Genomic DNA, 27251 nt, shown 5'->3' with positions numbered 1-27251 from the left:
GCTGCAGGTTGAAATATATCCACTTGAATAAAAAAAAAAAAAGAAAACCGCCTTTTGCTCCAGTCAAGACTTTAATGTAGACATGGTGACTATCAAACATCTGCTACAAAAAAAGACCAAGGGAAAAAGAATTGAGTCATGTCACTGCTTATTTTCTGAGGCAATTTCCTGTTTGTAATGAGGTAACGCGCCGCTTTCAACATACATAATCGAATACATACACAAATAAAGCGTGGCGACAACACGGTGTAATCTCGGTTTTACAAACTTGACCTCATTTGGTCCTCGAGTGCTCTGGTCCTATCTAAGGCTGCGTCGCGAGGATTCTTTTGAATCGTCAAGCAAAACGTTAAAAGGTCAACCTTACCGCATTTGATCCCATTTCAATCAATAAGTGCATGCCACTTAGTTCTGCAGAAAAAATAAATACATTAAAACAAAGTAGCATTGTCGTGTCTTTTAAATACATTCCAACTAACACCGATGGAAAAACATAGCTCTTTTTGGACATTCAAATCTGGTCAAAAGTGTTTTTGTTTTCGAAGCTCTTCCAACACTTCCCAAACGGAATACTAAGAAGAAATATTTTACCATACTTTAGGCCAGTGTGAATTAGTTTCATCACCAAGTTTGGTCAAGTAGGGAGGACGATCATGCTATATGTAGAAATGAATGTGTAACTAAATACATATATACGTATAAATATATGGCATACAAATGAATAAATCACATAAAACCTAACTAGATTACATAAATGCAATTTATTAATTCATTATTCTGTGCAGTATTTCAATGCGTGTTTTGTCCCATAATTCGTACGAGGAGGCGGCCCAGTTACCTGAGCTTTTCACCTATTGGTTGAAAGCCATTGGTGGACTTATTAATGAACTAATAAGTGATAGGCTTTGCAAGTTTGACCCGCCCTCTTATTTAAATAACGTTTGTAGTGACAAAAAACATGTCAAAATTAAGAGGAAAATGCATAGATATCAATAAAGGTATTCCACAATGTCTGCCTTCCTTCATTTATAGGGCATATATTTGTAGGTATTTATACATTTATTCCTAAATATGGCAGGCTCGGTCCTCCATAGTTTAGTGCATGAAAATAGGAAAGAATCCTACGAGAACGTGAACTAACCACTTACGCGGAGAGCCGTGTGATACAAGCACACTTCCCCCACTTAGAGATCCGTGTACGTCACCGGGGTCACTCCGTGAATGAGAAGCGTCGGACCCAAAGCGCTGGTCACGGCGTCCAGCTGGGCCAAGTACGTGTCGGAATAGCAATGTTGGGCGGGGGGCCGCGGCAAATAAAGGAACCGCACGGCGGCCTGAGAACTGTGCTCCGTCAGCATGGAGTTCACCGCCGACAGGAAGCGGTCGGAGAGGGCCGGTCCCTGCTCTTCGCCGTCCGTCCCGGCGTGGTGCTGCACCACCGAGTCCCACGGCACGATCTTGATGGAGGCCCGGATGCGCAGCTTCTTCAGCAGCTCCCGGAAGGTCTCCTCGTCCACCACCCAGCCTTGGTCGCTGGACTCGGTCTCCACGTTGAGGAAGATGCGCATTCGGGCGTGGCGCCACTTGCTGGACATGTTGAGCACGCAGGCCATCTGCAGCAAGAAGAGGCTGCACACGTCCTGGTAGTCTCGACACCCCGGTTGGAGCAGGTTGAGGGGCCACACGTCGATGGTGCGCTCCGAGCCGTCCACTTTGCTCTGCTTGCCTTCGCCCTCCAGGTGGAAAAAATAGCGGCCCAGGCAGACGTTCTTGTTCATCTTCACCGCGTCGGAGATGATGCCCACGTACTCTTCCGGGGAGAGCCAGCGAGGGCTTTCCACGTGTCGGACGGGAGGGAAATGGGCCTGGAGAGAAGGTAGGTCCACCCCGAAATTATACTCCCCTTCCGCGCTCCGTTCCGCCGAGGTGCCGCAAAAGGCCTTATCTTGGAGGAAGAAGTCCTCGGGGGTGCAGCTGTCGTAGAAACCCAAGATCAGAGTGTTGGGCTTCATGCCGCCTATAAGGGAAACGCCACGAGTCAAAACTCAATTACGGGGACGCTTTTTCATCCAGGTTTTCTCTCACCGAGGCCCGTGATGCGCAGGAGGTGCTGCGTTCCTTGTCGGACGGATGGGGAAAGGGTCAGGTCCACGAAAGCCTTCACCCCCAGCTTATCGACTAAGCTCAGCCAGAAGTTGTATTGCTGCTGGACAGGGTCTGAAGGCAGTGTGTCTGCAACACAGAGAGATTTGATGGGCAAGTTTATAGCTGTCAACATATGCAGTATTTCCCACTACCCAAAATGCATCTTTTGTTCTATAGCAGGGGTGGCGAACAAGTTTGACACAAAGAGCCGAAATTTTTAACTGTGCGAATCAAAGAGCCACACCACGCACTGACCTGCCATGACAGACAGACAAACACACACATTTCAAAACATATTATTTCCCATAACGCACTCCTCTCCTTACAATACAACAAGTATTGTTCTTGTGTTGATTTCAAGGAAAGTGTCCACCCTCAATGCACACAAACCCTAAACATGAAACAAGCTAAAGAGCCACAGTATATAGAAAATATGATGAGGCAGAGAGCCGCATTCCTATTGGCCAAGAGTCGCATGCGGCTCTAGGGCTACGTGTTTGCCAACCCTGTTCTATAGTTTTCATAAATGAGGTGCACCGGACTGTAAGGCGCATGAAATTGAGATGACAGTAAGAAGCTTCGTGTCTACGTGTATACATTCAGTGTCTGCCTGGACCCCTGGGGCGTGCATCTTTTATGTCAGGCATACAATTTACGAATTGTCGCCGCCTGGGTGGCCGATAACTTTTTCAAGAAAAAAACAAACAAACAAATAAATGAATAAATGATTTTTTAATTTTTTTTTAAATCAAACGTTTGCTTTATTCCTATTTCAAAGTCTTCAGTTTGAACTTTCGGAATGTCTGTTTGGCAAATTGCATACACGGCAGCCAATCAGAAGCCTGCTTCCAATAACTTTGTGCTTCCGGAGTTTCCCGAACCTTATAAGATCGTGCGTTTGCATATCATTTTCCAAAGGAGACGCACAGAGAACACAAGAAAAATCGATAAGTGGTTAGGAATTAAGCCAAATCCTCAGCCCAATAAGAAATATTAAAAAGAAGCTAACTAAATTGATGACACTACAAAACGTAAACGTACATTAAAAGCATCGTGGAAAGAGGAGTTCACGTCATGTGGCTTGTAGCATGAATGAAGACGAGTCAATACAGGTACATACTGATGGCAGATGGAAAAGAGCCATGTCATATACATGCAATGGATGTTATAAGTAGATTCACAATGAAATTAATTTTAAAGCGTTGTTCTGTTATATATTCCGATGATCAATCCTTAATACTTTACAATAATGTTTTTTTTTTGCGATGAGTTGTCTTATTTTGTTTTCAGTTGGGAAAAATGGGGCAGGCAACTTTATGGCTTTTCAGACTTGTAACTTTTTGTCATGAGTTTCAGACACTGCCCCTGGCCAAAATTGCCTAACATTGTAAGCAAAGGGACTAGCAACCAGAGTAGCGGTCGGTGCGCCAATTCATAATCAACAGTGGTAAAGCTATCATAAGAAATGGCATTAGAGTGCATCCTATTATAAGACTATTTTCACTCATGGCCCAGCAACACTGATTTCCCTAGTGCGTTTTGGTTTAAGAGTCTCGCCACTTAGTTTAATATGTATGCATACGTCAAAGAGCTTCCATAGTATTCTGGGGAAAAACTTTGTTTTTTCCGTTCTCGAAAATTTTCTTTGGTGAAGAAGTGGAGAGACAGTTCAACCTATATCAGACTCCACTATGCAAATCCTGGCACAGTGAGTAAAAATAGTGTGATCATGAGATAAGCTTTGATGTCTTATATTTTGGTGGTATTTTGGTGGCTATTTAACATTGTGAATGACATCATTTGGTGGAAAATTATTAGTATCAGCACTTGCTATTACTTGGTATTAAAATTAGAAGTACTCATATCGTTTGGAAGAAGAAAAAAAAGAATTTTAAATAACAAGGAAATGACATGAGATGCCAGCCAGTTTTGTTGTTATGACTATTAAACCCCACCTTTGTTTGTTTTGACATGTGCGGTCCCTTCTCAAGGTTTCTTCATTTTCCTTGTGTTAAGATTTTTGAGTTTTTCCTTGCCCTCATGTCGGTTTTAGATCAGGGGATGCTGTCATAATAGTCTGTGGTTTGCAATCATCTTTGCAGCCCTTTGAGACTCTTTGTGATTAAGGGCTATACAAATAAACATGACTTGACTTGACTATGTACTTTCACAATCGGTCAATCATGTCGCTGTTGTTTGAGTTCCAGACCCTTAAGTGCGGATCCTCTTTTGTAACCTAAGATTTAATAAAAAGAGAGGGCTGCGGGGAGAGCTTTAACAACAGGTTGGAATTTCTTTTCTGAGGTTTGAGTCCTCTCGTGTTCTCCTTGCAAGTTCAAAATCCATGATTTGTTTCTCCTTCTGTATTTTGACTGTCTACTAATCTATAAAATTTTTAATTATCTAAAAAATTCAAGTGATTTGTCGACAAGATGTGATAACAATTATGCTTTCACATGTTTTTTTATATTACAGATATTTTCAGTTTACTAAATTACACTCATCAGATCACTCAGGGAAAAATCAGTAGTTTAAGGAGAATTCAAGGGGCTTTGATGACAATTTCTAAAATAGGTTTTTAATTGTATTTTTATTACAAAATAAATATATTTTCCACAGAAAAAAAATGCTTGGGTCTTTGAATGATAATGTGACTGGCCAAACAAGTACCTATTACTGCCACTAGGTGGCATAAAATGACGGTATATGAATGTTTAAAAAAACATATAAAATCATTTTGAATTACAAATGACATAAGGACATGTATTTGAATTTAAATTCAAAACTTTTGGTCCATATCATTTAAAGATTCGATGCAAAAAGCAACCGAAACAGTGTGGCAAATGCATAACAGAAAAGGCACTCTTGTAGAATTTATGCATTAGTCTCTTCCTGTCAGGAGAACTATTCAAATACATTGTTTGGCAAAAAGGGGAAGCTAAAGAAGTGGGTAAATAGTGGAGGAACTTGTTGTAATAAACCATGTATCCAAGCCGAGGTGAGCTTAAGAAAAGAGGAAGTTAACCCATGGGAAACTAAATGGAGGTCATGCGAGTATTCAACTCACTGTGGCCGCAAAATTGCATTTGCTGTCTATGCGCGTGGTCGGAGGGGGAAAGGCCCAATCGAGGGAAAGATCAAAATCGCGTAATGCTGTTAGAACCGTGTTCCCAGAAAATTACCCAGATCTCCCAGCTGTACGTGGCCCATCACAAACAGTCCTCCCTTTTTCAGCTGGTTGACAAACAGGATGAGCTGGCAGGAAGAGCGCGGATTGGCCACCATCAGAAGCACCTGCGGCCTCCAAAACTTCACGTGGTCCTTCCTCACATCCAGCATCAGGAGATACTTGCGTACCTACAAGCCAAAAGAAGATTGAGGAACAAAAACCTTTGCTGGCATTGACGGCTATAGACGTTAAGCCTTTGTTAGAGGTAATCTTCAATATAGAAAATGTGAGGAAATAGTACAAGGTTTTTGCATGAAATCCATGTATTTCATTGGTATATTCCATTTATTTTCTGAAATAATGTATTTTGAAAACAGCTTGTCTCGTCTTTCTCATCCTGAACTGTGACGTCATCGGAGGAACACCAGCACCCTAGTAGGCCCGTCGCCGTACTTTTTTATGGGTTACTTAGTCGAAGAGATTGAGTGTTTTAAGATACGTTTTGGTAGTTTTTGTGGATAATATTGCTGTTGTGTCGCAGGTGGATGCAGTGAAACAGCGAAAAAAGTGCTAATTGGCAAAAATAAAACACGGAGAACTGCCAACGGGAGGCTAATCGGGACCGCTCAAAAAACAGTGGCCGCAGCCTTGGCGGAAAAACGAGAGGCTGGCTCACCAAAAAACACAGCGAGAACCCAGGCTAACAGCGGAACAACAACTAAAAGTGGCAGAGGCTACACTAACAAACGCAAAGCTGTCCAGGAATAAACCAAAGGACAAAGCAAAACCGGCGCTAATACCAGGCTAGCCGATCAATAAACAAGCGGCGTGCAGCCAGGGTAATTGAGAATCAACAACCAAAAGCTGCTATGGCGGAAAACGCAAAACCAGGGGGGAATGAACCAAGGGATACAGAAAAACTAGCGCTAACGCCAGGCTAGCCGGGCAAACAACAAATGGTGGGCAGCCAAAGAGTACTAACTGGGAGCAAACTAAACAGGAAAGCGCTTGACAGCCCCGACGTTACCAGGAACAAGCTGGAAAACATTATACCAACTCGCCGTGAAAAACAAACGAAAATCTACAATGGCCTACCACCAAGTAGAAATGAGCGGTATGCAAACATTGTTCACTACAAACTATGTCGATTTCGAAGGTCACCTCACATGTTGTGTTAATGGGGTTGGCCATTTTGAAAGTGTTGTGTTCCTTCAATGATGCTCTAAAGGAAACAAGCAAGATGGGTCAACTTTGAGACTAAATTGCTCAAGTTCCCCGGCGCGTGGAATATTTGACAGCAGATTTACATAGTTGTGGGGAGGAACACTACATGTTCTGTGGCTAATCGAAAATACCTTCAATGAGTTAGTGTAAGTGGTACCTGATGGAAGATAAGGGCCTGGCTGATGTAGCCCCAGCTGCTGGTGGGAGAGCGGTAATGCAGGAAAAGCAGCAACACTAACAGCAGGACGATGCTGGCCGACGAGTACATGGGGTTGATGACGAACATCATGACCAAGCAGCTCAGGATCCCCAGCAGGCACGTGTGCCAGGAGAAAAACTGGAAGGTCGGCCTGCAAAGCACACAGACGTCAGCGGAGGTGCTTTCGAGGTTGCATGGAAAACCTAAACGTGCTCAATGGCCTGCAGATCTAGACCAATTTGTGAAGTCCAGTCATGTTTATTTGTAGATAGACAGATAACTTTTTCATTCCCGTAGGGAAATTCCCACTTCCAGCAGTATCCTTGTGTTGAAAAATAAAATAATAAAATAAAAAATATAGAATACAAGAATGCCCAATATAACGTGTTGATGTAGAGTATTTATAGAGTGCTACGGAAAATACACACTGTAAAAAAAATAGGGTAATATGCAAATGTGGGGGTGGGGCTTTTACTCCCCCGGGCAGAGTTGAAGAGCCTCATGGCATGAGGAAGAAATGATCTCCTCAGTCTGTCCGTGGAACAAGTCTGTGACAGCAGTCTGTCTGTGAAGCATCTCTTCATATAGCCCTTAATCACAAATAGTCTCAAAGTGCTGCACAGACCACAGATGATTGCAAACCACAGACTATTATGACCTCATCCCCTGATCTGCAACCTACATAACCACAGATTACAGCAAACTACAGACTATTATTACACCATCCCCTGATCTGCAACCTGCATGAGGGCAAGGAAAAACTCAAAAACCTCAACATGAGGTAAATGAAGAAACCTTGAGAAGGGACCGCACATGAGGTCATCGCCCTTCCTGGATGACCAGGCTGCAAACGATGTTGCAAAAACAAACAATACACAGATATTGTCACATGATCAATTTAGTTGTAAATGCACGTTTGAGACCTGGTGGAAACATTTGTTGGCTTGTTGAGGGATAGACACCGCTGTACTTGCCCAAGACACACCCCAGGGAAATGATGCCCGTACGACTCTAGTGGTTAAAGAGATACACCGTCCCACCCACCAAAGTCCAGAGTTCAAAACAAACACGGTTAAGAGGAATTTAGCTGTTGTGTTCTAATTAGACAGACTGAAGTCAGAAGTATGACCGGAATCACATTTTCGTCGCTGGCCTCTTTTGTAGAGGGTATGGAATCCTTCCAAAAACATTTTCATACCACAGGGGTTCCTTCTTCCCCTCCCCGGCAAGTCTATTTTTAGTCATCAGCCATCAATTACCGAGGGGACTCGCTAAAGGCTCTTTTCAAATTAGGTTGGTCAGAGAGCCTCCTTAAGCAACATACGGGGCATCGTAGAAGCGTACAACACGAGGACGGGAAATTGATCAAAATAACAACTCCGGGTCGGGAACTGCCACAATATGGGGATGTTGGCACCGAGTGAGTCAAAATCCTTCAAGGTTAAACAGAGTAACTATAATTGAGAACAAAAAGCAAGAAATTTTCCATAGGCATCAAGGATGAAATAAGAATAAAAGTCACATACTACAAATTTTCCCTCCCGAAAAATTGTAGGTACCGTAAATTCAAAATGAAAGGGCAATCTGGTCCGAATTTTTTTCCAAGAAGGTTTATAATGTGGCTTCGTGTCAGTGGGAAAAAACATAGGATATATCAAATAAAATCTATCATTATTTCCTTTACCCTAATTTACACATTTTTGACCATTCCTTTACTGTTAACATAAAAGAGACCCAATATCTTTGGGCATATAGACTTCCCGTCTTGATTACTGTAATGCATTACTCTCTGGTCTCTCAGCTGGTGCAAAATGCTGCAGCGAGGCTTTTAACTAAGACAAGAAAGTTTGATCACATGACCCCGATTTTAGCTAACATGCATTGGCTCCCTGTTAGCCTAAGATGTGATTTGAAGGTTCTGTTGGTAGTATACAAAATCATGCATGGACTTGCTCCCTCGAATCTTTCAGATTTAATTTCCCCCTATGTTCTGGTCCAGAGCCTTCGCTCTGAAAACGCTGGTCTACTCGTGATCAAAGAAGAAATCCGTAGGTTCGAGCGTTCTCCATTTGGGCCCCGGTGCCGCGGAAGGCTGTGCCCCCGGAGATTGGATCTGCAACCTCAGTGGAACTGTTTAAATCTAGGCTTAAAAACACACTTCTACTCTATAGCATTGGAATAAACCTATATTTTATGTTGACAATATCTGTGTATTATTTGCCCTCATGTAGGTTTTAGAACAGGGGACGGTGTCATAATAGTCTGTGGTCTGTGCAGCCCTTTGAGACTCTTTGTGATTAAGGGCTATACAAATAAACATGACTTGACTATAAGTCAGGGTAAGACGATAAATCTATGTTTTCTATGCAACAGTTTATACATTGCTTTTTATTCTCTACTAATCAAATGACGAATAAGATGTATGTTCATTTATTTTAAAATCTAACAGTGCCTCACTGCACATCACAGCGGCACTAATAAGTAAAGTGATAACCACTCGCTATAGGACAAGTCAACGATGCTAATTGCCGTCTCGCTAGCCAATAGTGGTGCTACGCGGGAAACTATAAAAAATTCCGCCTTTTTAAATCACAATCACAGAAAAGGTCCTCTTTGATTCAACATAGTCCCATCCACCACCCCTAGCTTCAACGAGTACCTGAAATTTGGTGCGGACGCCCACTCCAGTCCCAAGCAAGCCAGGTCAACAGCTGCGTAGGCGAGCAAGTAGAACACGGTCACCAAACTGGCAACGGCATTCAGCTGCCCGGCAAACACCACACACTGTAACGCAAAGGTGAGGATGTTCGTCTCCATCGGTTGAAAACCTATTTAGCGTTTAAACTCTCCTGCTCACCTTTGCAATGGATTCAAAGTCATTTGACGGGAAGGAAGCAATATGTGAAAATGGGAGGATTGTCATCTGAATACTTGGACATCTGTTGTGGAGTACCACAGGGTTCTATCCTGGGTCCAAAGTTATTTAATTTATACATTAACTTTATTATTAAAATTATTTGCAGACGACACTAACATTTTCTATTCAAATGATTGCTATATTGATTTGGTAACCTGCATTGTTCGTGAATTAATTAACCTAAAAGTATGGATAAATAAATTATCTTTAAATTTAAATAAAACCAAAGTAATATTCTTTGGTCATCGCAAGCTAAATCAAGATTTAGAAGTAAAAATGGATGGTGCTGCAATAGACACTGTATCAGAAATTTAGGGGTCATAATGGACAATAAATTAAGTTGGAAAACACACATCAGACACATACAAACTAAGGTATCTAAAAGCATTTCAATAATGAATAAAGCCAAATTCATTTTAAACTATAATGCATCGTTATTTATTATATTGTTCTCTAGTTCTGCCATATTTAGCATATTGTGCAGAAGTCTGGGGCAATCATTACAAAAGTTGACGTTGGCCCCTTTTTATCCTCCAACAACGTGCAATTAGAACCATAAACAGGGTAGGATATCGGGATCATACTCATATTTTATTCCTGCAGTCCAAATTGATAAAATTAGATCATTTAGTAAAAATTTTCACTACACAACTGCTATTTAAGGTCAACAAAAACATAGTGCCGGAAGACATCCAAAAATATTCATTCGGAAAGAGGGAAATTATAACTTGAGGGGCTGTCGTGAATTCAAAATCCCAAAGGTGAGAACCACCAGAAAAAGTATGTGTGTGTCTGTGTGCGGAGTCAAACTTTGAAACAATTTACAAGACCAGATCAAACAATGTCCAGCTCTTCATTTGTTAAAATTTAAATACAAAAAAACATTACGGGCGGAATACAGAGATGAAGAAAATGGGGTAGATTAGGAATAGTGCGTCTAGAACTATGTTTAGCTTTGTTGTTATTGTTGCTATTGATATATCATGACTGTTATTAAGATTATTACTATTGTTGTTATTATCATTAGTGCATTTAATAGGGGTGATGTAGGGGTAGGGAAAATAAGCATCTGCTTCTTACTACCACTCTTCAAACATCTTATGTAACATGATTTTGTTGTTGAGTCATTGTTTATGCCCCGTTTTATTTTAATGTTCGAAATAAAAATAAAGTTTTCGATTCATTCATTCACCTGTGCCAGCCCCCACGTATAAAGCACCGCCATCCACGGATTCCCGGAGCCTGTGGTAATAGTCGCGGGTGCTAACGGCAAACCTTAAGAAGGGAAAAAACCACCGTCTCAGAAAACAAAAACAAAAAAGCGTGTAATTTGTGAAGAAGTCGCACCAAAAAGATGATCCACAGCAAGGGCCTGCAAAATACGGGATGCTCCTATCATGGAGCACATCGCAGCAAATAGAGCGCCGCAAAAGATCCCAATAGTCACAAACGGTGGCCAGATGTTTATCCGCTGGAGGAAGCCATAATCCTGAATCAAGAGAGTCCTTGGAAGGAAACAATCACAAGTGACGATTTTAACGGTGACGGAGTCAAAATGGCGCCGGACTCGAGTTGCTCACCTGTCACAGGTGGCACTGACCAAGATGAAGAACAGGACGTAAACGATGAAGGTGTAAATGACGGCCACGATAGTTCCTTTGGGGATGGACACGCTGGGAGTTTCCAGGTCCCCTTCGGTGACGAAGAAAGGAACAGTGTGAAAATGTAACACAGTCAGTGGTGTGTCTTGGGCCGCTACAGCCCGGTGGCGCCCATCCCTCTCGATCTTACAATTGTTAGGCGAACGTGCTAACCGCTGCACTACGGAAACTGTACCTCCGACCCGTCCGAAGCCTTTTCTCGTTAGACATGAAATGATCCTAATCTGAAATAAAATATTACTTCTGAGTCATACTTTTTAGACACACTTCTATGATCTTCTTATTCTTTTTCAACAACTTTAAATAAAGACATGGCCACAAGATAAATAACAACTTAAAACTATGTACACTTCCAACATGTGAAGTTACAAAATGAAGTTTCTTTTGCTGCTGGCAGATCCTTTTGCTCATCTTGTTTTTATTCCTTTTTAACAGTTTAAAAAAAACAACAACCATACATTTTTTTAAGAAAAAAAAGGTGAAATGATCTGCTACTCGCCATGGTTTATTAAATCAATATTTTTATATTATTATTTATTAATAATTCAACAGAATTATTATTATCATTTATTATTTTTTTAGTGGAAAGGTAGAAATGAAAGTCAAATCTCTCTCTCTCAGGCGGATCAGACCCGCTAGGGGGTTTAATCCGGCCTGCTCGGAGAAGCGCAAGAGAAAAACGAGCCACTTGAGTCCACTTGATGTTGCCAAAGCCAGGTGCCTCTCACTAACGCCGTACTTGTATTTCTTTGGGAAGTCATTGACTTGAAAAGCGCTATATAAATGCAGATCATTTCATTTTATTTTTTTACTCTCTCTCTCTCTCTCTCTCTCTCTCTCATATTTGTTTGCATCACTGAGAGGCACTAAATATTACACATTGTCCCTTTAAGGGGAGGGGGATGCCTTTTAAGTGGTTAATTTGTGGCTATGGGACACAGGGTGGGCAACACGGCAGGGAAGTGGTTAGCGCATGTGCGGCACAGTTCTGAGGTCATGAGATCGAACCTCCTGTGTGGAGTTTGCTTGTTCTCCCCGTGCTTGCGTGGGTTTCCTCCGGGCACTCCGGTTTTCTCCCACATTCCAAAAACATGCATGTCAGGTTAATTGGCCGGTCCCAATTGTCCCTAAGAGTGAATGAGCGAGCGAATTGTCTGTCTCTGTGTGCCCTGTGATTGGCTGGCAACCAGTTGAGGGTGTCCCCTGCCCCCTGTCCGAAGATAGCTGGGATGGGCTCCAGCACCCCCGCGACCCTACTGAGGATAAATAGTGCAGATAATAGATGGATGGAGGTATGAATTAAAGTCAAGTCAAATATCTCTCTCTCCCTCCAATTTTGTTTTGCAACACTGGACGGCAGTAGCTCAGGAGGTAGAGCGCTCGTCTTGGGATCAAGGGATCCCAGTTCGAATCCCGGCTCGTCCGTGTTACATGTCGAAGTGTCCTCGGGTAAGACACTGAACCCCTAATACCTCCAATAAGCAGGTTAGCGCCTTACATGGCTGCAAGGCAGCTATTGGGAAATGTGGAGCACATTGTAAAGCGCTTTGGGAAGTCATTGACTTGAAAAGCGCTATAGAAATGCACATCATTTCATTTCAATTCATTTAAATATTACAGACTGTCCCTTTAAGGGGAGGGGAACATCTTTTAAGTGGTTGATTTGTGGATATGGGACACAGGCTCGGTATTATTACTATTTCATATATTTTATCAGATCATCAAACGTCACAGAAGTGAAATAGAATAAAGAATTCGCTTTTGTCTGTCGAGTGTATTTGGCGGTTTTGTTGATTTTTTCTAAAACATATTGTGCGGCCCTCAAAACATATATTTAAGTATTTTGCTTTCATCGTTCTTTTGAGTCAAAAAGGTTCCCGACCCCTGCTCTCTAAGAATGGGTTAGGGTTAGGCAAAACCGCTCTCACCTGACATGTTGGCTCCGGCCATGATTCCGGTACAGCTGGTGAACATGACAGCGAAGACGGTGGCGAAGGACATGACGGAGTTGGTGCTGTAGTCCAAGGAGTAACCGGCTGCGGGACAAGTTCCGATTACAAAAAACATCAGATGGCCAAAATAAAAACGGCGCCTCCGGACGCTCACCGTCCAGGTTGCTCTTCAGCGTGGTCAAGTTAAAGCCGGTATAACTGGCGTTGTAGCGCAAGGTCTGATTGCCGGGCCCGGCGTGGGAAATGGTGAATTCCAGAGGATTGACGGCCAAAGCGCTGACGAAGACGGACAGGAGCGAAACGGTGACCAGGAGCAGGATGCCGAACGCCATCCGCGAGTAGATGTGGGCGCCCACCAGACACACCACCAGGCACAGCAGGAGGATGGCCGAAGAGTACAGCACCGTGTACCAATATCCTTGAGGCAGCACGCGCAAGCCCTCCGACGCCGACGTTTCTGAAAAGAAAATGGCTTCAGCCGGTTTGATTTTCAAAAACACGCGATTTTCCGGTCGACGGAATTTACATTTTGCCAGAACATGGAGGCTTTTGGTCTCTTTTAAAAGGTAAGACTCTGATGTTTTGTCCCAAACTGTAATCATCTACTCACATTGAGTAATCTGTGTTGGAAAACACAGAAATAGTTTTTTTTTCTTGCCTGTTTTTTTTTGTTACGCAATCAAATGCCTGCAGTTGACTGTAGCATGGGCATCTTCGATGGAAAACAGGTGAGTCAATAGCCCAAAGCCTTACCTAGTATCGTGTGAAATTTGATCACAATCTGTAAAACTAAACAGTGTATTTTACAAAAATTTTACTTTTTCCATAAAACCTCTTGGCCAATTCTTAGACATTGTGAAAGAATTGTAAGTGTTTGACTTCTCTTTCTAGAAATGAATCCTTCATTATGCACATTTGCGCGAATTAATGGTGTGTAAAAATGAATCACGATTCACTTTGCGCACGTTTAGTTTTAGCTTTGATTTGAGTACACATCGTTAATGTGCACATATTTACGATGGGAATTCATTGGCTAACCAATGTGTCAATCCAGATCTGAATCAGTCACTATTGGCTAAAGATTTTTTAAGCTGAATTGGTTATGGCGTTTTTTTATTTTGCTTCGTCAATACAGGCGCTTAAAGGTTGTCACAGGCTAAGGACCGTGAAAAAAACTCAAGACCAAGAGCTGTGTCAATCAAAAGCTATCGGAAGTATTGAAAGTAATCTAGCGAGTTGGTTTATTTTTAAAGGGGAGTAATGAAGCCAAACAGACTGATCCACAAAGATCGTAAAACAAGGCAGGAATGCTTTTAGGTGGATTTGTTTTTATCTGTCGGCATTATTTGGAATTCAAAGTGTGCCTCCTAACCTGGACAGCACGGTCAATAAAATTAGAAATGCATCATGACAATGAAATGCGACTAGACAGGGTAACCATTTATGAACGAATCAATCATTTCATTTTATTGGTGAAATTTTTTTTTTTTTTTTAAAGTTCTTTGAAATTAAATTTTCTCGCATGGCCCTAGCTCTTAAAGTACCATGAATTCCAGACTATAAGGAATAGGGCAGATATTCGAAAGTGCGTCGTATGATCCAGTACACCCTGTATACCAATACGGTGGCTAAAATTGGAAAAAACATTAGAGCTCATCTCATAACCACACTATTGTTGCAGTGCTAGAAACATTCATTTGCATAATGCATTTTAGTAAAACAGTCTCTCCACTTTTTCACCAACCTTTCAGTTTAATTTGTATATTCAGATTCAGATTCAGATTCAGATCTACTTTATTGTCATTCTAGTACACGTGTATACAGAACGAAATGTCGATGGATCTGACTCCCACAGTTTCCCTCAGTGTCCTTCAGTGTACAGATATAAATAAAGCTGTATTGTGTTATTTACCATAGTGCCGATAGTGCAAGAAGAGACGCTAACCAGATGTGCAAGATGGGCAGTCAGGTTAACAAGTCAGGTACACAGTACCATTATATTGTAAACAATAACACTGTAAGTAATAACACTGTAAGTAACAATAGTGCAGAGATCAAATGTGCAAGGAGTGGCAAGCTATAAAAAAACTGCCACTAGTGCAAAAGTCAAATTAGCAGCCGTTTAGATTTAAGTTAACTATATGTTAGATTGACCATTTAACAGTCTAATGGCCAGGGGGACTAGTATATGTACTCAAAAGAACTTGTATAGTCATTTGTTGAAAGACTTTGTTTTCTGTTTTCGTCTTTCGCATCGTATGGATGCACAGGTAAAAAAATGGAGTGACTTTTAGTATGGTAATACCACTGATGGTCTAGTGGAGACGTGTTAGCGCCCTCACTGCAGCGATCTGGGTTTGATTCCCACGGTTTGGCGATTTGAATCAGAGATACCTTCTGACTGATTAACCATTGCACTACTACTTGCCGCGAGCTTATAACCAGTGTTTGAAATAACGTCTGCCCGGACGCCCGGGTGTGCATCTTTTACGTCGGGCGTACAACTTACAAAGCGTCTCCTGGGTTGTTGACAACTTTTTCGAGAAAAAGAAAGAAAAACCCGAAAAATCAGAAACCTGCATCGAATAACTTCGTGCTTCCGGACTTTCCCGAGCATTAGAAGGTCGACGCACAAAGAACAGAAGAAAAACGGAGAAGTGGTTAGGAATCAAGCCAAAACCTCAGCCCCAGAAGACAGATTCAAAAGAAGCCAACAAAATGGATGACACTACAGAATGTAAACGTACATTAAAAGCATGGTGGAAAAAGGAGTTCATGTGGCTTGTAGCAGACGACGCAACGCAAATATTGTGAAGAATGAAGATGAGTCAATACGGGTACATACGGATGGCAGATGGAAAACAGCCATGTCATATACATGCAATGAATGTTATAAGTAGATTTATAATTAACTTAATTTTAAAGTGTTCTGTTATATATTCTGATTATCAATCCTTAATACCTTGCAACAATTGTTTTTTTGTGTCGTAGTGAAAAAGTAGTGAAAAATGGGGTAGGCAACTTTATGACTGGGCAGGCAACTTTTCAGAGTCGTTTGCCCTGCTGTCCGCTAACTTTTTGTCATTAGTTTCAGACACTGTTTTAACACGGCAGTTCCACCTGTAGTCTAAATTTCATGCGCCTTATAGTCCGCTGTGCCCTATGTATTAAACATATATGACAGAAGGCTAGGGGGCGCCAAATAAGTCAGTGCGGTTTATAGCGCAGAATATACGGTACAGTCTTAGTTTTATGTACCCTATAGTCATTGCGCCTTATGTATAAAATCATTTTGCAGAAGACTATTTTTAAGAGGTGCACCTTATATCACCTATAGATTCATGAAAGTACTAAAGATTCAAATAAATTGGGGCTATATTATGTGACATTAGTGTTTGGATTTGAAGATAGCACAGCTTTTGAGGTGACGATGAAGACTAGAGATGAATTTAAGCTTGTCAAGTCAATCAGGAAGGATGTCATGTGACTCAAACAATGTTGCAATTGCAGGTAGGAAAACAAAGATAATGCAGTGGATGGCAAAAGAATGGGAGAAAAAAGGTTTTTGGTGGGAAACGAGAAAGAAAAAAAAAAGCTCAGCTTATTAGTTAAACCTTGTCAAAAGTCTGTCACTCCGTCAAGTAATATTTCTCATCTTTGAGAAATGTATCCCAAAGTGCAAAACCAACCACGACACCAAAAACTTACCGGCATCAACACCAAAAACATCAAGAATAGCCTCCACCAGCCCAAGGACGTATTCCCCACAGGCAAACACTTTGGCTAAAAAGAACATCAAGCCGATGCTTCCTCCGAATTCAGGACCCAGCGATCGACTGATCATGTCTGATGAACGGAATCAAGGATTTTTGGAGGGTCAATGTTTTCTTATTTAATTACAATTTTAATTCTTAATCTGAACGGCATAAAATAGATAAGCACTAAAACGTGGAGGTTGTTTTTGTGGACCTTAAACGGTGAGGTTTCTGTGATGAATTTATTTGGAAATTCTCATCATATCTTGAATCCCAAGTGTTGAAGCTTTCCAATGATATCCGGCCTGATATTTTTCAGTGGCTGGTGACATCTTGAAGATGGGCCCTACGATGGGCCGTCGGATCGTTTAGGGGTAATCTATAATTTACTGTGTTTAAAATGTAACACAAGGCTAGAAACGGATGTAAGTTCATGAAAAAGTGCTTTACAAAAATACTAAGTGTTAGTTGTCAAAAGTGGTCTCACGCGGTGGCTGGCAGGACTGTTGCACGTCCAATCCATCCCCATCCAGGTTGAAGGCTTACCAAGGCAATGTCCCAAGTTTCTAAAACTGTTTTTATGATGTAAAAACAGCTATATGTCATAGTTCGGAAATATGTCATGTTTATTTGCCCAAACTCATTGGCACATGGTTTCAATGCATTGTATTGTATTGTTGCAGTTTTCACTATTCGGAGAATGAAATTAAAGCTTCAATAACGCGTCCCCTGCGGTCATGGTCCTTCTTTGAAGGTTTAACTGGGTGTCATCTCGATAACACAACATTTTTCTTACAACATTCATCCATCCATGATCTGCACCGCTTATCCTCAGTAGGGTCGCGGGGGTGCTGGAGCTCATCCCAGCCATCTCCGGGCAGTGGGCAGGGGACACCCTCAACTGGTTGTTCAGCCGGTTGCGGGGCACACAGGGACAGACAATTCACTCGCTCATTCACACCTAAGGACAATTTGGACCGGCCAATTAACCTGACATGCAGGTTTTGGAATGTGGGAGGAATCCAGAGATCAAGCACAAGGAGAACATGCAAACTACACACAGGAGGTTCGATCTCATGAACTCAGAACTGTGCCGCACACGCGCTAACCACTGCGCTGCCACGCTGGCCTTCTCACAACATGGTGTAACAAAATGTCTTCGGTGAGACAGTCAGCACAGGAAAAAAAAACACGTAAATGGGAAAGGATACAGTAAGCCCCGCCTCCCTGCACGGCCCCGTTGGTGGAGATGGCGCAGATGGACAGGATGGTAAGCGTGATGATGACATAAGCCACGAGCACCATCAGAAGACCTTGCAGAAGTCCGGCGTGGCCGACCACGAAGCCTGCAAGACCGGCTTTGCGGTTAGCCCTAAAATCCGCCCACGCGGCGTCTCCAAACCCGGCTCACCTGTTCTCAGAAACAAGATGATGCTGAACATGGAGAGGATGGTCGGCACCATCACGCCGAAAAAGGTGTTCAACTTCCGGCCTTCTTTACTCGCCGGCCCGGGGGCCGAATCGGGGGAGGGGTCGGCGACGGCCCCGCACGTCGTCATGGTCAGACCGCAGACCCCCGATGTGATGAGGGGGGTGCGTTCGTTTGACATGGCCGCCTTCCTCAGTCCTATGCGAAAAAAAAAACATCAAAAAGGACATTAAAAAAAATCAAATACAGTGGTACAAATCTTGCTCCGCATACGAATCAAAATCCAGGTCACCAGTATTCCCAGAGGCTACCACTAGAGACCGCTTGGCCCCAGTTTCCTCATACAAACTCAAGGCTCAAGGATGCCTAGGGTCTTCGGGCAGCACTTCCTGTGGTGTGTCTTAGGCAAGTACAGTCCGTTCCTTTCCAGACTGTGTTTTGGGTAGGAGTTTGCTTACCCACATGAAACAAATACTGATACCAGTAGAAGGTGAAATACCCTGATATGACTCAGACACAGCACCTACATCTTCTGGTCGCCGTTGTTAAACTACTACAGTACAGGAAAAATACACAGTGCCAAATAGATGCTTTGTGTGTACGGTCATATAAAGTCAGAGTAACTTTTATTTTAAGTGTACAGTAAGTGCTTACCTACAGTAACAGTCTCTTAAGCTTATACGGGTCAAACCTCAGCCAATTGCTCCCCGTATTCTTGGTTGTAATTCCCCTTAATAAGCAATAATTAACCTTACACACACAATTCGGCACCTATTTACTCACAGCAAGACAAATTGTGTAGACAATATTAGTAATCTACGAAGACGTTGTCGCCTGCTACCAATGAGAGATTATTAGAGCAGATAATGGGTAAAGCTGAATCTATCGGTTTTGTTTTTTTCACGCATAAAAATGGTATACGGCGTACACAATTTGATAAAAATAAAAAAACAAATCATGAAATACAGGGAAAACGTCAAGTTGACACGTACGCGATACCTGTGACTCCTTGCACCTGAAACCCTGCCGAAAATGAGTGCTACAAAGCAGTATAAAGAATACAAAATAAGGAGACACAAAGTGACCAAACGACACTAATTTCTGTCTTGGTTTTCTTGCCCTCTCTTTTGAGACGTTCTGTTTTTTTCAGGTACTGGTAGCAGCAAGATGTCGGACAATTACGTAAACTCTTCGCGATAAGCTTCAAGTTAAGTGAAATAAATACAAATTTGCCTAAGAGTATTAAAAAAGTTCACATTTATGTGAAATATCAGGTATTTTTCTTTATATTCAAATACACACACATACATAATATATATTACATACGTATGGTATGTAGTATATTGATAAATTAAGTTTATCAACCACTAGGAGGCACCTTTCACAGCCACGCCTTAAAGGGACAATTTGTATTGTCCCTTTAAGGCGTGGCTGTGAAAACAACTATAAGATCCTTTAAATTTGACGCTTAAGGCTGGGAAATAGATGGATTAATAAACAATTCTAAAAGAATCGACAATTGGAAAATTTGCCAAATCGTGACACCGATGGTAGTACTTTAATAGAAAATTGAAAGAATTAAAGCATTGATTATTGACCAATAATTAATTAATTTGAAAATCAAGCTTAAATTGTTTTGCCACAGTATTGATACTCTGCCATGATAGATTTTTGCATAAATGAATGAAGAAAAATCAAGTGAAATCTAGTTGGCTTTAAGTTATTGATCACGAGTTAACAATTTCCTGAAAATGAGCATCAATTTCATGTGAGAGGCGTCCCATTATCACCACTTTGTTACTAATGAGTGTCATCTGAGCGCGTTTAAATGCAGCTAATGTCAATTTAACACGACATGGAGCACATCAGACGTCCGCATCTTCGCTCCATCACGAGTGGGATACGGTCGCTCTTCGAAGGACGTTAGCAAACATCGGGTCACGCGACTCCCTTTTCTACACGTTTCAAACTCTTCGGACGGCAGAACCGTTCCTCGGTGCAAAGTTCGTGGCGATGGACTCGCACCTGGGCTTGGTATTTGGAACCGGCTGACTCACAGCTTCGTGTCTCATTTGGCATTCGACTCAGACAAAAAGAGCCGGGCGGCGTCCGTTTTATTCTTTGTTTTGGACTTGACAAGAGGACTACAGTGGACCGCTAATCGCTCAGCCAGAAACTAGAACAACATGAACGAGCATACAGGGACATGTTTTCTTGTCTATTCTATTTGTCTATCTACCTTGGTCATATCCCTCAAGATGGGTGACCGATTTTTAGACATAGTGAAAAAATTGTAAATGTTTGACTGCTCTTTCTAGACAAACGTGTATACAAAAACAAAGAAAATTTTAAAAAGGAAAAAGTAGCAAAAAAAATCAGACAAGATTTTTTGGGGACCATGGCCAACCCAAATGCCCAAACACCCAATCAAGTTCGGCACCTACATTGGTTATGCTTTTGTCCCTCCAGATGAAACAGAACACCAGAAAGCGGCTATGTCACAACACACTCTTCTGTTCAGCAGCAGGGCCCGACAGCTTTCGCTGGTTTACCCCTGCCGCATCATAGAGGCGCCCCGCCCATCCTTTAGAACACAACTAAACATCTCACTATCCTTTGACAACACCTCTCCACTCATTCCTATCACCAACAAGAGCTCTAGCTTCCATTATATTTCGACCTCTTTCCTGCAGAGCACTCATAACACCAATCCACGTCAACCGCGGCCTTCTTCTTGGTCTCCTTCTATTTACTTGTACTTCTGTTTTCTAGTCTAACTGACATTATTTGAATAAGCACATGTCGATTAAGTCTGTCCTAATTATTGTTGGAAAAATCTTAAAAACTACAGTTACTGTTTATCTGATGGAACGTGAAATAGGCCAAGCCAGTCAAGTCACATTTATTTGTAGAGACCTTAATCGCAGAAAGTCTCGAAGGGCTCCACAGGACCCCGTTACAACGAGCCTGGTCTGAAACCTACAGGAGGGCAAGAAAAAACTTTAAAAAAAAAAAAAAAAAATTAAATGAAAAACAGCATGAGAAAAAAACTTGATTGCACTTGAGCAAATTCCCGTTCCACGTATGGCTAACACCAACATTAACATAGGCAATAACTGAAATTGTTCCTAGCGTTACCAGCGGGGGTCTCCAACAGGGTTTTGGCCCCACATTGAGGTTTTTAAGAGTTCCCCGGGTTTCCAACTAGGGTTTTGGCCCCATATTAGGGTTTTTAAGCATCCTTAGAGCTTCAAGCTAGGGTTTTGGGACCATATCAGGGTTTTGAACCAACGATTCGGCCCCATATCAGCTTTCCTAAGGTTTCCTACTAGGGTTTTGGCCTCATGATAGGGTTTTTAGGTGTTTCGGGGATTTTAAACTAAGGATTTGGCCCTATATCAAGGTATTAAAGCGTTCTAGGGTTTCAGGCTTAGGTTTCTATCTAGGGAAGCTGGTTACGACCCGTGATCAAATTTTGACAGGCCCCGTGGCCTCTGTCATAAAATGAGTAGTATGTAACCCACCAGTAATTTGATTGCAGTATAAAATACATTTGTACAAACAAAAACAAAAATAAATCACCATTTCACAAGACGATGGCAGTAGCCATAGGGCCACCTTGCCCTTAGCTCTATGTAAGAATTTTATCCCACCACATTTTCAAGATGGCGACTGTTAAGAGAAAAAGGAAAGTTGACTGTGAGGGCTGACGCTTCCAGGAAAAGTTGAAATTGGAGTATTTTTTCACAGAAATCCGAAACAATTACGTCTGCGTAATTTGCCAAGAGACAGTTTCTATTTTAGAAGAATATAATATCAAGAGGCACAGCCAGGCGAAACATGCAGACTATAAAAAGCTCACTGGAAACAAACGCTGTGAAAAGGTAAAGCAACTAGAAGCTGTTTCAACAGCACTGCAGCACTTTTTCACTAGACCCTGCGAGTCAAATGAAAATGCTACAATGGCGAGTTACGAGGTCACAATGCTGACAATGCTGTTTGGACACCCCTGATCTCGGGTTTTGCGCCATATCAGGGTATTTAAGCCTCCGTAAGGTTTTAACGTATGGATTCGAGCGATGGCTTTCGGACCCCATATGCGAATTTTAAGGGTTCCTCGAGTTTCCAGCTCGGGTTTTGGCCCCTTGTTAGTGTTTTAAACCGTTCCTGGGGTTTTCGAGCTAGGGTTTCAAAGTAAGGTTTGGGCCCCAGATTAGGGTTTTAAAGCCTTGTCAAGTTCTTGGGTTTTTTTATGCAAAGCATAGGGACAACCTTCATATTTCTCAGATTGATTAAACAAAAAAACCTGTGAAAATGTTGATTGAATGTTTTAACTATTATTGGGAAAAAAATGTACAGTAAATGATATCGATATTGCTGCTTTCACAAATGATCCACTGCTTAAGTGTATTTTCCAACAATACAGAAAACACCTAACAACATGAGGGAAAATGTCAGCTTCGCAGGTTTGATTTAAATTATTTTAATTTTGCGATAAAGTTCTTTACTTTCTGTAATGCATATTAAAAAAAACAAAGTGTCATACATTCTGGATTAATTCCAAATCAACAAAATATTAAAATACTTATTTTAATGTTGCTGATTATGGCTTCAATTATGCTAGTAGTGTACTTTTTCATGATATTCTGTCTGCTCAGAACACAAAGGATACATTGATATCATAGACAGTAAAGACAATTCAATTCTTTTTTTTTTTTAGACTCTATATTTATTAGCATATTTGGTTTTGGATGACTCCAAAACCAAATATGCTAATAAAAGACATGAGAAACTAAATATGAATAAAATGACTCTATTTTGTGCAGGCTAGGGGAGTAACGGAATACATGGAACGGCAAAAATGATGTCGGCGAGCTGTTTGGATTGATTTTCATTTTGTTGCTGTCACATTTGATGTTCGTTTTGCCGGAGATCAGAGAGATCAAAGCCAGGAGAGAAAGCTTACCACGTGTTGTGAGTCATCATTTCATTCATAGTTTCTTTTGTCTTTTGTGAGCATATTTGCTATTGAAAGTAATCCAGTTAAAGTAAACCTACCCAACCCTGCCTGCGACCAGTTGAGGGTGTCCCCTGCCCACTGCCCGAAGACAGCTGGGATGGGCTCCAGCACCCCCGCGACCCTACTGAGGATAAGCGGCGCGGATCATGGATGGATGGATGGATGGATGGATATGGGAGCATCTCAAAAAGATTGTCCCTAAGTGAGTTTAATAAACATTAGAGTTTGACCGCGGATAGGAAGGCTAAAAGGGAAAGTTGATTTGCAGAAGTATCGAGCTCTCAGGTCGATACCGTTTGGAGTCAGGAAGTGAACGCAGCACTGACTCTCGCTGGGTGTTTAAAAACAAAAAACCGAAATCGAAAGTACCGAATAGTGTATTTAGGTTGTCGGACTTACCACTGAGGCCGTCCGTCTCTCGTCTAATTGTGACTCTCTGTCGACTCGAGAAGATCCGAGTTTCGTGTTGACGTCCGCTCGGGGCTGTTTGGCTGTCGGCGTCCCGAGCCGGAGTTCCGAACCGAGCTGAGAGAGGTCTTTGGGGGGAAATGAGCAATAACAAGCCGGCGGCATGACACGCCTTACCCCGTGAATTTTTGCGGGGCTTCAAAGTGTCACGGGGGGAGCGGAAAAGTTACCATGTGACCCACCGAAGCCGTTAGAGAGGAAGAACGCAGCCATTTTTTTCCCTCTTTTTTTTTTTTGCAATTTCCGTAGTCGACGTTGACCACGCCCTCTGACGTCACCAACCAGAAATCACACAGAAGAAAAAATTCATATTTATATACGTATTTCTTTTATTTTAAATGAGTTATTAATTTATTCCTTCATCTATTCATCCATTTTAGCATATCAACAATTTTGTGTGCAGAGTTGAAAACGCTCTAGTCGTGTTCGTGCACACCAGGGGGCGTTGTTACTGAGTTTAAAGGTGGGGTGCGTAGTTAGAGGCGTCCTTTAAAAGTTTTAAGGGGCAGCGTGTAAACTTTCATTCAGTAATAAAAACATCTATATGAATATCATGCAAAAATGTATGAACTTTTATTCTATTGTTCATCTTGATTTAAAAAAATCATCGTAGAGAAAATTGTAGATCTTTTACATAGGGGAGCCTACTCAAGTAGCCACCATGTTTGTCTCTTGTTTCGTTCCTTGCTGTGGCACTGATTTTTTGGGGACAACAGTGCCATCTAGTGGTGAAGGATTGGTCACTGGGGCTTTAAAATGAAATATTTTCCTTTTAAAGAGTGTGTGAACTGTGCCCAGCTGAGTTCAAAGAGTCTTTATAGATTTGTTCCACCGCGCATATCTGCTTTTATCCTACTTTAACCCTCGGAATTCCGGCTACAAAGGGAATAACGCTGGAGGAAAAGGAAGTGAAGTGGATGGGGGGAGCAGAGTGATTTCACGGACCTGCTCGCGGTTTTCATTTTTCCTAGGATGAAACTGGTGAAAGTAAGAAAAGGACTGTTTCGAATACAGTCTAGATGCCGACGCAAACCACCAAAAAGATGAAAAAGTAAGATTTTATTTGAACGCGTCTAAGAATTTTACATACTTGCACGTGCAACAAGAGATGCTGAAATGATGATTTCAGCCAGAAGATGGCGTCCACAGGTAGAAAAATTTGAAGATACGGACATGGCCTTTAAGTATGTGTTAATATAATATAATAATAATAATAATTTCCTTGTATTGTCATTCTGTGTAACAATGTACACAGAACGAAATGTCGATTGCACCTGACCCGTTGTAGCGAGCCGATGCAGCCGCAGCCAACAGAGGGCGCCGCCGACCACTTTTTAAGTCTTAGGAATGACTCGGCCGGGGCGCGAACCCGAACCTCCCAGTCTCAAAGCGGGCGCCTTACCATCTAGGCTACTGAGCTGGTATACAATGCTCAACTGAGTTCCAAGAGCCCTTATACTTTATTTTCCGCTGCGCGGAATTGCCTCACTTTAATCAGAGCTGTTTGGGGTGGAACACGTAAGGTTCCAGGAATTGGGGCTAGGGAGTGCTACAGAGTGACGCCATGCTCGTCCCCGCGGGATTTTTATGTTTCTATTTGTCGGTGTAGCATGAAAATGGTGAAAGTAAGAAAAGGCCTGCTTCTAGGAGAGTCCAAACGCCAACTCAAACCCCTAAAAAGATAATAAAGAAGACCGTAATTAAGAAATACACATACTTGCACGTGCATCTTGAGTGAGCTGGCTGAAACAGCAATTATGACTTTGAGCCAGGAGATGGCAGCAAAGAGTAACAAAGTTCCAAATTCCATACAGCTCCTTTAATTGTAAGGAAAGGAAATCAATTATGGTATCTCATTTGAGGTATATTATCTATAGGCTGCTGTTCTTTTCTTTTTATTTTATTAAAGGGACACCAATAATATTTTGGTAAGAAGGGAAAAACTCCCAGATTTAAAAAAAATAAATAAATAGTGAGTTGGTGTTTGGGTCTTTTCTTACTTTTCACTATTTTCATGCTACACTGACAAAGAAGAATAAAATAAAAACCTAGCGTGACATCAATCTCCAACACTCCCCCCAGTCCGCATTCCTCAAACCTAATGTGTTACGCCCCGAACAGCTCTGATAACAGTAAGATACAAGCAGATAAGGCGCAGTGGAAATTAAACATAAAGGCTCTTGGAACTCAGTTGGGAATTGTTAACACATGTTTAAAAGAGGAAACAAATATATTTTTAATGTAATATTAGTTTTATATGCATATTTTTGTAGTAATAAGGAAAGAGAGAACAGTTCTGGTTCCAGGCAAGACCCGGTTGGACTCTGTCAGATGACAAAACCTCAAATGAAGCCTGATGGAACGGCATGCCATTGTTATGCAGAGTTTGGTGACGTCATCGTCCAAATGAGAAGACTACACGACAGGGCTGTTCCCAGGGGGGCCGCAGGGGGGGGGGGGGGGGCGTGCATCTGTTGTAGTGATGGGAATTTTCGTGAAAATTTAGAATGAATAAACAAAAGAAGAGAAAAAAAGTAGAAAGCTAAAAAAGAAAGATATATAGAAAAACAAAAACAAAAACATGAAAATAGAGAATGAAAAAAAACAAGCGAGAGAAAAATAATTAAAAAGCTTGAAAAAGAAAGATTAAGACAAAAAAATAAAATAGAGAATGAAAAAACAAAATCAAGACAAAAAGAAGAAAAAAGCTAAAAAGAAAGAAATTTAGAAAAACTAAAACAAAAAAATGAAAATAGAGAATGAAAAAACAAAAGCGAGAGAACAAGAAGTAAAAAGCTTGAAAAAGAAAAAGGAAAGATTAAAACAAAAAAAGGAAAAGAGAGAATAAAAAACAAAAGAGAGAATAAAAAAGAAGTAAAAAGCTAGGAAAAAAAGAAACAAAGAAAAACTAAAACAACAAATAAAATAGAGAATGGAAAAAAAACAAAGCGAGAGAACAAGTAAAAAGCTAGGAAAACCAGAAACAGAAGAAAAAAAAAGAGGAAATATGTATAAAAAAACGTGAAAAAGGAAGGAAAAAATATGAAAAATTGTTGCCCCTTTCCCCAAAGCTTCCCCCCTCCACTTGTTGGCTAAATTTCTGTGGGAAAAAAAACGATAATAATAACGTGTATCTGACTGTTTTCCCTGGAATTCCTCGAAATGAGGAAACAAATATGAAATAAACAACGCGCTCCTTTTTTCCACAAGAGGATAATAAGAAGAAGGCAAATCTCATTAGAAGAGAGTTTTTTTTTCCTCTGGGCGAGCGATGATGAAGAAGGAGGAGGGCGGATGGGGTAAAGAGGAGGA

At 41.5% G+C, this 27251-nt stretch overlaps 1 protein-coding gene across 1 annotated transcript; it reads right to left on the bottom strand.

The window, feature by feature from the left end:
- Positions 1–52: 52 nt before the first annotated feature.
- Positions 53–24153, bottom strand: slc12a9 (solute carrier family 12 member 9). Its single transcript, XM_088321141.1, has 14 exons — positions 23871–24153; positions 18434–18649; positions 18234–18368; positions 16976–17113; positions 13422–13724; positions 13244–13351; positions 11235–11346; positions 11002–11159; positions 10847–10929; positions 9397–9521; positions 6696–6888; positions 5328–5502; positions 2086–2232; positions 53–2017 (listed from the first exon to the last, which is right to left on the bottom strand). The coding sequence occupies exons 2-14, from the start codon at positions 18630–18632 to the stop codon at positions 1185–1187; spliced, it is 2709 nt and encodes a 902-aa protein (XP_088177267.1). The 5' UTR covers positions 18633–18649; positions 23871–24153; the 3' UTR covers positions 53–1184.
- Between the last annotated feature and the right edge of the window lie 3098 nt (positions 24154–27251).

Source organism: Urocampus carinirostris, chromosome 17 (assembly GCF_059441175.1).
Source record: "Urocampus carinirostris isolate Australia breed hairy pipefish chromosome 17, RoL_Ucar_1.0, whole genome shotgun sequence".
Lineage (NCBI taxonomy): Eukaryota > Metazoa > Chordata > Actinopteri > Syngnathiformes > Syngnathidae > Urocampus > Urocampus carinirostris.
Note: the sequence above shows the minus strand (reverse complement) of the source record. Positions and strands in the feature narration are given on the sequence as shown.